Source organism: Dendrobium catenatum, unplaced genomic scaffold (genome assembly GCF_001605985.2).
Source record: "Dendrobium catenatum unplaced genomic scaffold, ASM160598v2 original_scaffold_211366, whole genome shotgun sequence".
NCBI classification, from domain to species: domain Eukaryota; kingdom Viridiplantae; phylum Streptophyta; class Magnoliopsida; order Asparagales; family Orchidaceae; genus Dendrobium; species Dendrobium catenatum.
The window spans coordinates 1,119,458-1,132,724 of NW_021529777.1; the positions used below are offsets into that span (position 1 = coordinate 1,119,458).

At 36.1% G+C, this 13,267-nt stretch overlaps 2 protein-coding genes across 4 annotated transcripts in view; both read right to left on the bottom strand.

Annotated features, from left to right (window-relative positions):
* Positions 1 to 12,984, bottom strand: part of LOC110092615 (general transcription and DNA repair factor IIH helicase subunit XPD) — a 32,421-nt gene extending 19,437 nt beyond the window's left edge. For 2 of the 3 annotated variants that reach the window (XR_003699817.1, XM_028692477.1), the window contains exons 1-2: positions 12,647 to 12,984; positions 3,251 to 4,326 (exon numbers count right to left, since the gene is read on the bottom strand). Coding sequence is in view for 2 of the 3 variants with exons in the window: in XM_028692477.1 (XP_028548310.1) it covers positions 3,251 to 4,092 (842 nt within the window). In the remaining variant the exon portion in view is untranslated. The remainder of the gene's footprint in view (positions 1 to 3,250; positions 4,327 to 12,646) is intronic. The other variant, XM_028692476.1, reaches the window with a different exon arrangement.
* Positions 8,534 to 9,177, bottom strand: LOC110092600 (uncharacterized protein At2g29880-like). The gene is made up of 2 exons (XM_020817232.1): positions 8,968 to 9,177; positions 8,534 to 8,890 (listed from the first exon to the last, which is right to left on the bottom strand). Exons 1-2 carry the CDS (start codon positions 9,175 to 9,177, stop codon positions 8,534 to 8,536), a joined length of 567 nt encoding a protein of 188 aa, XP_020672891.1.
* Positions 12,985 to 13,267: the final 283 nt, after the last annotated feature.

Sequence of the window (13,267 nt, forward strand, 5' to 3'; positions counted from 1 at the left end):
AGGAGGGAAAGAAGTTTTGATTGAGTGGAAAGATCTACCGGCACATGACGCTACTTGGGAGGCCTATGAGAACATACAAGCCCAGTTTCCTGCTTTCAACCTTGAGGACAAGGTTAATCTTTGGGCGGGGAGTGATGATGGACCGGACCGCCCGATCCATCCCGCATCCGCATCGGCTCACAAGGGGCCAGTTCTCGCCTACTGCAGGCGGAGAAAACGCCCGCCTGGGCGTTCGACCGAAGGAGAGTGAGGAGACGGGTGGGCCCAAGAGGCCCACCAAATGTAAGAGGGAGTTTGTTTTGTTTTCCCTAGGGGTAATTAGGGTATTTTGGGGGGGGGGATCATGTGAGGGTTAAAGGAGAGTTAGGGTTTGTTTTGGAGGCATCTTGTTTTGGTGGCTGTTTTAGGTTTTTCTAATCTAGGGCTTGGGAGAAAGCTTCTCTTCTCGAATTGAGAGCATTGTATCCGTGGAAACTTGTAAGTCTTTTGATATTTAAGTAATCGAATTGTTTGTGAGTGTTTTCATCCAAGAAATCTTCCATTTTTCCACTGTTTTTGGGTTGTTTTTCCTGGATTCCGAATTTTGCAACTCAAGTTCCATCAACATCTTATGTCATTTGCAACATTATCACCTTAAGTGCTCATCTTACATCGAGATCACAAGACATTTGGTAAAAAGAAGTTATACTCCAACAATTTAAATCAATTATGTTCATGCAAATCAATATTATTTCTAAATTTAGATTGCATACAGAGAGAACAAGCCTATGTAAACACTTTATATAATAACTACAATCTTATGCATCATGAACATCAGGGTTTTTAAGGTTAAAAGAATCATTCAAGTCAATAAAGCATGAATGATTTTAAAGATAATTACACGTTCATTTGAGTGATCCTTGATTCTTAACTCAAGGACTTCATTATTTGGAAGTTAAATGTTAACGATATATGACTTTGAAAGAGGAAAAAATCATGGTGATAGTTTAGGCTTATTTCATTTGGCCAAGCAATAAATAACAGGAAATGTAAAACGGGTGCATACTTCTGCACAAATATTTCACTCATTATGGGATAAATAATACAATGAATTTCAGTATTATCTTATTAGGTATTATAGGGTAATACGTTTCTATCTCTACAGTAAGTGATATATTTTTTATGATGGTACAATTCATTCCATCACTAAGATAGCTAAAGCAACATACTGTCAAGCGTTTCTATACAAGATAAGAGTCAAGAAAATTATTGGAAAGATGATGAGTACCAAACTTTAAAGTTTCATTGATTATTATCCCATTGGATGTTAAGAATGAAGCGATCTCTAAAAATTTAGATATTTGCTGCATACATGAGATATGACACGTTGAGTTATAATTTGGTACTCCGGAAAACCAACTTAACATATAATAATTCAATTACAGTGTCAGTGAAATAACTTCAATTTAAGTTGCTACTAGTTATCAGCCTGAAAGTCTATAAATTTAGCTACATTATGGCGCACATCTAAACCTATTGTATTGTTGTATAGTTGCATAGCATATAACTGAGTGAGTGGTGTGTGCAATATTTATTGAACACCTATTATTATGATAATTATAAATTGGTTGCATAGGTTTATATTTGATATTAGAGTTTCATGAGTGAATCATAACGCTTTGCTTCCACTAAAAGAAATTCCCACATTAAAAAGCTGACTACAAAGAGGATAAATACCAAATATTGTGTCCAAGAGATGCAACAATTAGTTTATTATTAATTGTGGTTATTTACTCAATAAAAAATTGATCTTTGTTGAAAATTTCCCTATGATATAACGTACTTCATTTCCTTAATAGGAAGGTTAAAGGGATTGGTAGAAAAGTTAACTAGACAATTTAATTATTGTTTACTCTTGTTTTGGTTTTTTTTTTCAATTGTCTATCTTTTTCAATCTTTTGTGATATTTCTTTGAATATATTCTCAATTTAGTCATGTGGCTCAGTGAATATTAGCATTATGAGAATCAAAGTTGTATACTCCATCATCAATTAAGAGGAATTATGAAGACTTGAGCGATCTCAAATAATATCCATCCATCAAAGAAATGGTAAAATTTTGTTGCGCATGTCCTACTTTTGATTCTTGGTCTCCTAGTTGACATCAAAGTAGATTATAACTGCCCTTGCTTTTAGTATTTGTCCTTTGTTTTTTTACTACATGTAGAAAATCTTAAGAACTTCAAACCATATTTCATTTTTTCTTTCATTAATTTGCATGTGATGAATTTCTGAGGTTTATTTGGCTTCATTCATCAGATCTTGGTATTCTCTACATTAATCTCTATTCTCCTACCCTCTCGATTGCATAGAGAATGGAAAATATTGAAGACCCTATACAGAACTACAATCATCAGAAAGTTCATTATCCGACCAAGAAGGATTGGTGCTGGTGAAACTCGTAAGTCCACAAGATTGACACACCTCTTCAAGGTCTCGCATAGCCACCAGCAACATTAGGCAAAATGCAGTGAATGATTTCGCTTAGCCCCACTGATTATCCCCTTGACCTTAGTGAGAATGTCATTAGAAACACAAACTTGTGAGCCATTTATAGGAAGAATCAAGGCAGTATTTTCTTAATGAAAGGCAATAAAAAACAACAAATTTACAAATATAATTGCGAGAGCAAACAAAAACAACCATGGTTGGAGATTATCCTCAAGTATCTTAGTTGTCTTCTCTACAAACTAAACAACAGCAACTACAACAACAACAACAAAAGAAAGAAAAATCAAATCTGGTTTTCTAAACCTACAATAAAGGGATTCTATATTACTAATAGCAATTAGCAGGCTTCCCTATAATCATACTTAACCCACTAACCAAAATTACAAATGACCCTAATATTAGCCTGAAAAATAAATTCTGATTTAGTAAATTAAACTAGCATTCCAAACCTTCGCAACCTTTGTCAAGATCAACATCAATAACCTAATAAGGTAGGCCTACTTTCAACATCACTCTCTTGATGAATTTCACTAGGCCTACTTGAAACTCTTTAAGTTTTCTTTCCTTTTTTACCCAACGCCGTTGGCGCTAGCTAGCTGATTCAAATGCCTGGTCTACATGTAAAACAATAGTTGTTTAAGTAATATTTTGTATTAGCCATTTCGTAAAAGTTATGCATCTTGGCAATAAGAAGGTAAAATACATAATGCTATAATTTAAAACTGGAGAAAAGAATAAAGATAAAGTTAATGAACACGTACTTGTCAATCACTTGAGCAATGCGGTTGAGGTTCCTAGTGGCCCCATCAAGAGTTTGTCTTCGAATGCTTACACTAAGAGCCTCAATGCAGACATTGTCAATGTTGTGAGCCTCATCAAAAACAACAACACACTCCCTTTGCATTTCTTTGGAGATGATGTTGGCAACCTTAGGATCAAGCAAGTATTGATAACTATACACAACAATATTGGCATATTGGATCATGTTGCGAGCAAGGAAGTAAGGGCACCATTTACGATCACGACCAAATGCACGGAGGTCCTCAAGAGTGTAAACTCCTGAGGGAAGTAGAATAGCATCACGAGAGGCCTTGTCATAAGACTCAAAAAAGGGGCAAGTAGGGATAGCACCTGAGGGCTGCAATGACTCTCCCCTACTAGATTGCTCCCTATCAGCAGCAAGCGCACGAACCCAACTAGCAGTGAGGCGACGACATGATGAATCAATAGAGTCCCGAGAGGAAGCTGAGAGGACATCAGGGTTTATACAAAGATTCTTACGAGAGGACAATCCGAGAGCAAGGAGAGATGAAGAAGGGGGTAGGTAGGAGTACAAAACTCGTAGCTCAGCAAGAGTCTTTTCCATCTCATGAACTGTCCGAGTACAGTAGACAAGCTTAAGGGGAGAGGAAGGGTGTGCAAGAGCATATGAAGTAATGAGCGATAGGAGGGCAATAGTTTTTCCTGTGCCTGTTGGCATCTCCAACAAGCAATGGCCTCGAGCATCCAAAGCACGTTTTAGCTCAACCATGTACTCATACTGCTCAGGGTAGATGTGATCGTAAGGGAAATATACTGCAACCTCTTCAATATGGAACTTCATCTTATTCCTTTTCCCTCGACAATAATGTTGCCAACGAAACTGGTTAATATGTTCTTCACGCCAGTTGCTCTTTCCCCTAATCTTCCTTCTCAAAAACCTCTCCTTAGACAACTATTCAAATTCAAGTTATGGCAATCTGCTAGAAAATTCTAGCCTCAATATCTCAGTAAATGTAATAAATATTCCTCATCCCAAGCAATATCCTTATGATATATGAGTGATGCTCCAAAAATTCTGCAATTAAGTCAGCATAACAACTTATGCTTAAAGTAGCAATTAATCAAAAGACAAATGAGGTAAAACTGAAAAGCATGGTAAAATAACAACACAAAGTATAAGACCAACATAACTAAGACATTATGTAAAAATGTTGCGAAACTTTCCTCAGGAAATGATTTAGGCAAGGCCAACAAAATCTTTTGTACATAAATCAGTAAACTAAACAAACCAAAGCACAAGAATTACAATTTAAACCGTAAGGACTATTGTCACATATAATAATGGCACCTAAACTACAGAAAATAGCCAACTAGAAGTGATAACAATGAAGGCATGTGACCATTTTCCAATAAGTATGACTTAGGCAAGTAGCTTATTGTGTGCATCCTTTTTTTTTGAAAGAATTTTTTTTTTTGAAAGAAAATTTTGTGCATCCTTACTAGCTGGGAAAATCGACCAACTATATAAATACAACAATTTATTTTATTAACCAGTTCACCATATAAGTCCAGATATTTTACTAAAGAAAACCAAGCGACTGATTATTCAGTCAGTTTGAAGTATAATTTGCCTTCATCTGAAGTTCTATAACAATGAAAATTTTCATTTTCAAGTTATATATAACTAAAATTTTGCAAAGCCTACGTACACACCTAATTTTAGTATTGTACCTAGACTCAACTACATTTTCATTTGCACCAATATCAAAATAAGTTTAACATATCTAAGAAAATTAGTGCCACAAATCCTAAAGTAAGATTTAGCCATATTCCCAGGTTGTCTCATTTACCTGCATAACACTCTAGTAGAGAAAACAATATCAAGGAACCCATGATTTTGAAAGTTTAAGGTCTTAATGCATGTTGAGTCTAGATAAATTGGATCACATTTGATTCTATCATGGAATTCTGTTGGATAGGATTTATATTGCTGGTGTATGTGGAGAGTGAGCGATGTTGTTGAAGCATAGATTAGGGTGTTAGATTCAAGATGGGCAGGACTATGGGTTTGGATGCAATTTGCATGTGTAGGATGGCTAAGCGAGTGTAAACAAAAGACATTGGTGAGCGATTATAGAGAGATTTGTAGGGAGCAAGGTTTAAAATTGTGCAATTAGGTACTGAGGTGTTTTTAGTTCGTGAGACGATGCGTAAGCCTCAAAATGTAAAAATTGTATAAAGTCAAAATAAAAGTTAAAAGTAAATTTTTATATAATATCCAAATAATATGTTAAAGGGTGTGGGTGACATTAACTTTTTATTAAACTATGAAATAACAAATTTACATACATATGAAATAAAAAATGTATAAGATATAAAGTGTTAAGTGATCAATTATGTGAAATAGAATTGAAATCCAAATATTAAAGTAACAAAACAACATAAAATAAATGAATTGCATAAAATTATCAAATAACAGCAAGTTCTGCTCTAATTTTTTTCTTTCTCAGTTGCCTACTCATCAACGTTTAATTTTTAAACGAGCTGAAATAATTGACAACAACTCAGAAATCATTTGTACTATCATTACTATGAGGATTTTTATTTGAGTCACTGTCATAAAAAATTGGTCTCTTTCCCGCCTCATCTGGTAGGTCCAATACCTCTCAATTTGCTTCTTCTTCATTTATCTCAATTATCTTCATCTTTCATAAATGTTTGTCATCAACATAAAGATAATACTCCAAAATTTTAAGAGGAGATGGTGGTGGCGTGCGGCTATCTAGTGATCCCTTGTTGTGGATACGACAATGGCGACTATAGTAAGGCGATGGGTTAGAGGTTAAGGCAATTGAGAGAAAGTTGTTGCGGTATGTATGATTTTCTTTTGGGCTTTTGTATAGGATTTTGTTAAGTTTTAAATAAAAAAATACATAAATAAAGTGAGGTGTGTACGCCTCATACCAGCGAGACGAGGCACGCCACAAGGCGAGCCTCATCCAAGATAAGGTGTAAGCCTCATAAAAGAAGCTTAAGGCGTAAGGCTTGAGGCGTAAGCCTCGAGGCTTTTTTTACTAGAATTGCATTGAGACGGACCTCAAGGCGAGCCTCATATTACGCAATTTTAAACAATAATGGGTAGAGATGCTGGAGAGCGGGTTACATAAATGATTGATGGGAATCAATGGTTAGAGCAAGCAAGTGAAGACAAGAGAATATGAGCCATGGACACAACCAAAGAGTTGAGATTTGTCATGGTCCATTTCTTGATCAATGATGGTTGGGACAGTAGGGTGGTTGGTCGATGTAATCCTCAAGGGCGCATATGGGGTAAAGGGCCATAGAGTGGACGATATAGGTGAGGCATTTCGAGATGGAGGATAGTAGTCTCAACCCAGGAGAGGAGGTAAAGTGCCAAGTGGAGGATATCGCCACGAGATTAGTCAAAAACATTGGTGGAGGAGAAGCAATCATTATAAGACATCCATATGTTAGATTTCCAATTTATGAAACAACTTGCACTGGACTCAATGAGCAACATTAGGGCATCGATTTTGTCCAATGGAGGCCAGTCACGCATTTGTGTGTTGTCTAGGAAGAAGATGAGGTGTTTTTGTTTGTGGATGTTAATGTGCCAAAAACTGAAGATGAACTTGCAATGAATCATTTGGTTTTGATAATGTAAACAATAATAACTTTGACTACTCAGATGATGTGCATCCAAAAATAATACTATTTAAGAGTTTGATGATAAAAAGGAAATATTCTCTGAATCAATTATTTGACAACTAATGGTGAGTAAAGAGAACAACCAAGAAAAACACTAGGCGCTGTAAATTCTAAATCTAAATGAATTATTACGTCAGTTGTTGAACATAGTATGCATGAACTCCTATTGTAGTGTGCAACTAGGGGATAACGTTCCTTCCAAATCCCGAATGTTCTCTCTACCACATTTCACAGTTGGGCATGTCGGTGATTAAATAATTATTGTTGATTTGTATATCTTATAGTAGTACTTCCTCGATAATCAGCTAGATGATATCGATAATCTCGAAAAGGAGCAATCAACTTATCAATATTTGCATAGCCTGAATCAACCAAGTAATGATGATTGCGGGGCACTCCAAATTGACCTTGCTCTACAACCCATCTTAGCACACGCATATCTGCAGCTGACCCTTCCCACCAGATGCTACATATACGAACTGTCTATCAAACGACACTACAGCCATAACATTCTGCGAGGTAAATCCCTTACGGTTACGGTAACGGTTCTGTATGTTACTGCTAACTATTGCTGGTATATGTGTGCCATCAATTGCACCCAAAGCATTCTTTAAGGGTAAAACATAGTATTTGAACGTACAAAAGGATGACATTCTGAATCTCCCTAGGATAAATTAATGAACTCATCGGAAAATGAGACAATAGCACGTAGAACAATGTTGAAGTATCTGCTAACTGTCTTCAAAGAATGCTGGAAAAATTCACACAACTGTCGGTAACTATGAGCATGTGCAACTCCTCGTAAGAATATACCTAGTTACTCAGCTGCATTCATATTTTTTGTGTCACGCAAATGCCCACGGCTTACTAGTAGATCTCTTAGGCTTATGAATGCATCTGGAGGAAGCCTAAAGCATTGGTATGCTTGGCCCTGATGGCTAGCAAGCACATCAATTACATATCGATGTTCAGTACAGGACCTATCGAATATAGGCCGCCTGATTGATTGTTCATCATTCGAGGAAGAACTATCTATTATTAGAGATTGAGTAATTTCAGCAATAACATTGTTGACTTGAATTTGTAAGTCAATCATGTCACATAAAACATCCGAAAGTACTCCAAGCAAATAATTAGACATGGTTGCATAAAAAAATACCAACGATATTATTCCAAATCAATTAAAACATCGTACAACCAAGGAACATGAAAGAGAAGATTACAACATTAACCAAACTAATCAAAGCAAACAACATATATCAATCAAAGTGAATCAAACAACTACAACCAAACTTTTGAAGCGTAAAAATGAGGATGCATGCTAACAATATATTATATCCACTCATTTAGGAAATCGCCTTCCCAAGTCATCAATATGGCTTTGTTATCTTTGTTCTCTTTGAGTGCATACTGAATGGCTATGAGTGCTTGTGTTGTAAAATTCTTAATTTGGCCTAACTTGATCAAGCAATCACGCATACTATACGGTTCTGTTTTTTCAATTGTCTCTCTAAAGATAATGACATTCTTGTTTGACTGAAGTAATAGTTCATTTAGATTTTGCAACCATTATTCCTTTTCAAACATTTAGCAGCTTTGGTTGGCTTCTCGCTAGATTTTTTTGTACGTATCGTTGGACTTGGGTCCATTTCCACACTTGGATCTATGTCGACAGTTTGAGGTTGGTCGTTCGGTAGCGTTCCGTTCATGTCATAGCAGACACCGTTAGCTGTTAGGAAATCATCCTCAAAGTGTGGAGCATCTTCCTCACTGTTTAAGTTAACCACTGGCTCAGACATCTTACTACATCTCGCATCACTTCCCACTGCAATGTTCTCGGCACAAATCTTCTCAAATATTTCATACTGATGGAAGGAGTGCCTTTTAAATCGAGCTACCTTTGGGTTAACCTAGAAAAATGAAGTTTTGTTGATTTAGATGCATAAAATTTTTGAATTATGTGTAATTATAAAGAACAAAATAATACCTGTTGAATTTCATCCCACAACTCGTCGGTAGCTACAGGGATGTGTAATTCCTCATCCCAAGCCCATCCGCTACGGTTTGTTAGTTGATATAGTGTTCTAAAATCAGCCTTCATATTTTTAAATCTTATTATTACGGACGAATCAGTGTAGTTTGTTCTAAGACGTCTGTTTAACACAGCTACTAAGCTAGCCCATTGTTCCTTTCGCATATTCCCATTACAAAAATTGTCATTAACATATTGTTACAATAGCAACTCGCCAAGTATGACATTATGATCTTCTGACCACTTAGGATTTCGAGTTGTACTTTTGGGCATGCCAAAGTAAATTGAGATGTCGTCACCATCACGACGTGGCTTACACTACCGCTTGCACGTCCAACTCCTTTGCCTTTTAGAAATTTCTACATTGCTGTCAGACATTAACGAGGACATCATTTCCATGAAATTTAACAGTTGTGCAAACAAGTAATTTTTTTTTAGGTTTCCTTTAAGAACTTTTACCAGTCTTACGTAGGTAGATAGCGTTTGATGACTCATTGTCGCTCACACTTACTACATTCATATCGATGAAACCTAGATTTTTATTACAAGAGCATATATTCTCATCGTGTTATTTTTGTCAATCAAATTAGTACAATACTTTCGATAATTCTAAAAACATACTATAATTCAATTACGACAAAGTTCAACTAAAGATCAAGACTTGAATATCCTAAGCCAAATTATGTCATTGCTGCCTAAATAAATTGTATTATCTTAAACTTCAAATGAAATGCCAATAGTTCAATACACAACAAGAAAAAAATAAAAACATTTCAAACAAAATTGTTGCTTATATATTTTAGGAATGTTGTCGTGCTCGTGAAGAAAAAAAATCTATTTGGTAGTACAAAACTTAACCAAATAAACATCTGAATAAATCTGATACCAAATCAAAAGGTATTCCTCTCTGTCGTGAAGAAAAAAAAGTGGCGACCTTGAGCGAGCACGACCTTGAGCGGTATTCCTCTCTGTCATGAGGATCTGTTCGGTATTCCTCTCTGTCGTGCTCGTGAAGAAAAAAAAAAACTAATCGCCTATTTCGCTCGGGAAGGAGAAAACGAAGAAATGTCGCTGGAAAAAAAAAACGATGGGTACGTGAGCGACCTTGAGCGAGATTTAGCAAGAGTGCTTCGGAAGCGGCTAGGGCACAGGATGAAAAAGAAGCTGAGTCTTCCTCCATGTACATAAAGAGGTCGGGCAGGACATCGCGACACGGGCGTCGCGGGAAGAACTTTCGCAATGTAACTTGCGTTAAATCCGAGCTCTAGCGGGATTTGGATTTACTAGGATTTAACAGATTTACGACATAAATCCGCAAATCCTGGATTTACGGATTTGCCGGATTTACAGTGCCATTTTTTTTGCGTTTGGATGGATTTACCGTAAATCCTACTTAAAATTGGAAATAAATCTAATACCAAACACCCCCTAGTTGCACACTCCAATAAGAGTTCATTTAAATAAATCCTACTTAAATGATATTGTTGGTGAACTTGCCGCATTTGTGCGTTGTCTAAGTAGGGTTGCAAAATCTAAATAAACTATTACTTCAGTTAAACAAGAATGCCATTGTTTTTAGAGAGACAATTGAAAAAACAGATCCGTATAGTATGCGTGATTGCTTAATCAAGTTAGACCAATTTGAGAATCTTTTAACACAAGCACTCATAGCCATTCAGGATGCACTCAAAGAGAACAAAGATTACAAAGCCATATTGATGACTTGGGAAGCCGACGTCCTAAATGAGTGGATAGAATATATTGTTAGCATGCATCCTTGTTTTTACACGTCAAAAGTTTGGCTGTAGTTGTTTGATTCACTTTGATTGATATATGTTGTTTGATTTGATTAGTTTGGTTAATGTTGTAATATTCTCTTTCATGTTCCTTGGTTGTATGATGTTTCAATTGATTTCAAATATTATCGTTGGTATTTTTTTTATGCAGCCATGTCTAATTATTTGCGTGGAGTACTTCCGGATGTTTTATGTGACATGGTTGACTTATAAATTCAAGTCAACAATGTTATTGCTGAAATTACTCCATCTCTAATACAAGATAGTTCTTCCTCAGATGATGAACAATCAATCAGGCGGCCTATGTTCGATAGGTCCTACACTGGACATCGATATGTAATTGATGTGCTTGCTGGCCATCCGGGCCGAGCGTACCAATATTTTAGGCTTCCTTCAAATGCATTCATAAGCCTAAGAGATCTACTAGTAAGCCGTGGGCATTTGCGTGACACAAAAAATATGAATGCAGCTGAGCAACTAGGTATATTCTTGTGAGGAGTTGCACATGCTCATAGTTACCGATAGTTGTGTGAATTTTTTCAGTATTCTTTGGAGACAGTTAGCAGATACTTAAACATTATTCTACGTGCTATTGTCTCATTTGCCGATGAGTTCATTAATTTACCCTAGGGAGATCCAGAATATCATCCTTTTGTACGTTCAAATACAATATTTCACCCTTATTTCAAGAATGTTTTGGGTGCAATTGACGACACACATATACTAGCAATAGTTAGTAGCAACATACATAATCGTTATTGTAACCGTAAGGGATTCACCTCGCAGAATATTATGGTTGAAGTGTCGTTTGATAGACAGTTTGTATATGTAGCATCTGGTTGGGAAGGGTCAGCTGCAGATATGCGTGTGCTAAGATGGGCTGTAGAGCAAGATCAATTTGGAGTGCCCCGCAATCATTATTACTTAGTTGATTCAGGCTATGCAAACACTGATAAGTTGATTGCTCATTTTCGAGGTTATCAATATCATTTAGCTGATTATCGAGGAAGTACTACTAGAAGATATACAAATCAGCAAGAATTATTTAATCACTGATATGCCTAACTGCGAAATGTGGTAGAGAGAACATTCGGGATTTGGAAGGAACGTTTTCAAGTGTTCTCACATGAAAAAGTTTCTTGTTACTATTCAAGCTGATCTGGTTATTGCGTGTGCAGTTCTGCACAACTTTATAGGTCGCTATTATGGACATGACATGTATTTCAATATGTCACAGACAGAAATGGAACACGAAAGTGAACGTGGGAATGTTGAAATGTTGGATGAAGATCCTAACTTGCACACTACAATAGGAGAAGCGATAAGACATGTTATTGCAACTGATATGTGGAATGCCCAGGTAAGGATATATGTATGCATTAAAACGAATTTACCTTTCATTACAATATTTATGTAATTTTTCATTTTTTTTATTTCAGATAAATAGTCAAAGAAATCGATCATTGTGAGGAAGATACTCTCCAATGCAACAAATATCAACATCACCATTATGTTGTAGTGTATTATCTTGTAGTTGTTAAGCGGTGTCCAAAAAAAATTCTTGTTGTCATGTACTCTTTATGCTTTTAGTTGTTTTCGTTGAATGATGTTATGTTTGGTTAATTATTTGGCATATTACTCCTTTAATTTTAAATCTCCAACTATTTTAAATCTTGTAATCTGATGTCAAGCATCTTTCTGAATTTAACAGGATTTAAAAGTTGTCATATCAAACACAATTCAGGATTTATGAGCCTAGGATTTACAGGATTTAGTAAATCCTACTAAAATTGAATCCAATATCATACCAAACACCCCCTTAGAGTTCGTGTAATAACCTGAAACAAGGAAGACGAAGCAGCTTCTATTTCCTGGAATCGGAAGAGCTTTTTTGCGTCGCCTAGAACCGAAGAGACTTTGTGGAAGCCGAATGAGACGAGGGAAACAAAGAAACGTTCGGTGTGCTATGATCGTCTGGAATCGCGGAAGTAGTGGAAGTCGAATCGCGTATAGACGTAGGGTTCACTCCCGCTGTTTGGTGTCGTGGAAGCCGAAGGGGGTTCGGGCCGAATGTGGCTGGCTTCGTGTCTATAAAACCGAGAGAGAGAGAGAGAGAGAGACCGAAAGAAAGAGTGGGGGAGTGGAAATACGTGAACAAGCTAGGGCTTGGAGGAAGAAGAGGTATGTTTTGTTTTTAAGAAATATTAAAATAGAAATTATAATTATAATTATAATTATAATTTTTAATTCATGAGATATAGAGAGTATTTAGATTTAGTTGGAAATAACTAGTGCAATGAAGATTCTTAAAATTTATCATATAATTAAAACTTATTAAATTAATGCTTAGAATTTTAAATGTTACCCACATCGCCTAGTGAGAAGTTTTTTTGCTATATAAAAACAAATATATGTGGAGAGCATTTGTTGAATAGCATGCAGGCGTGTTGGTAGGCTAT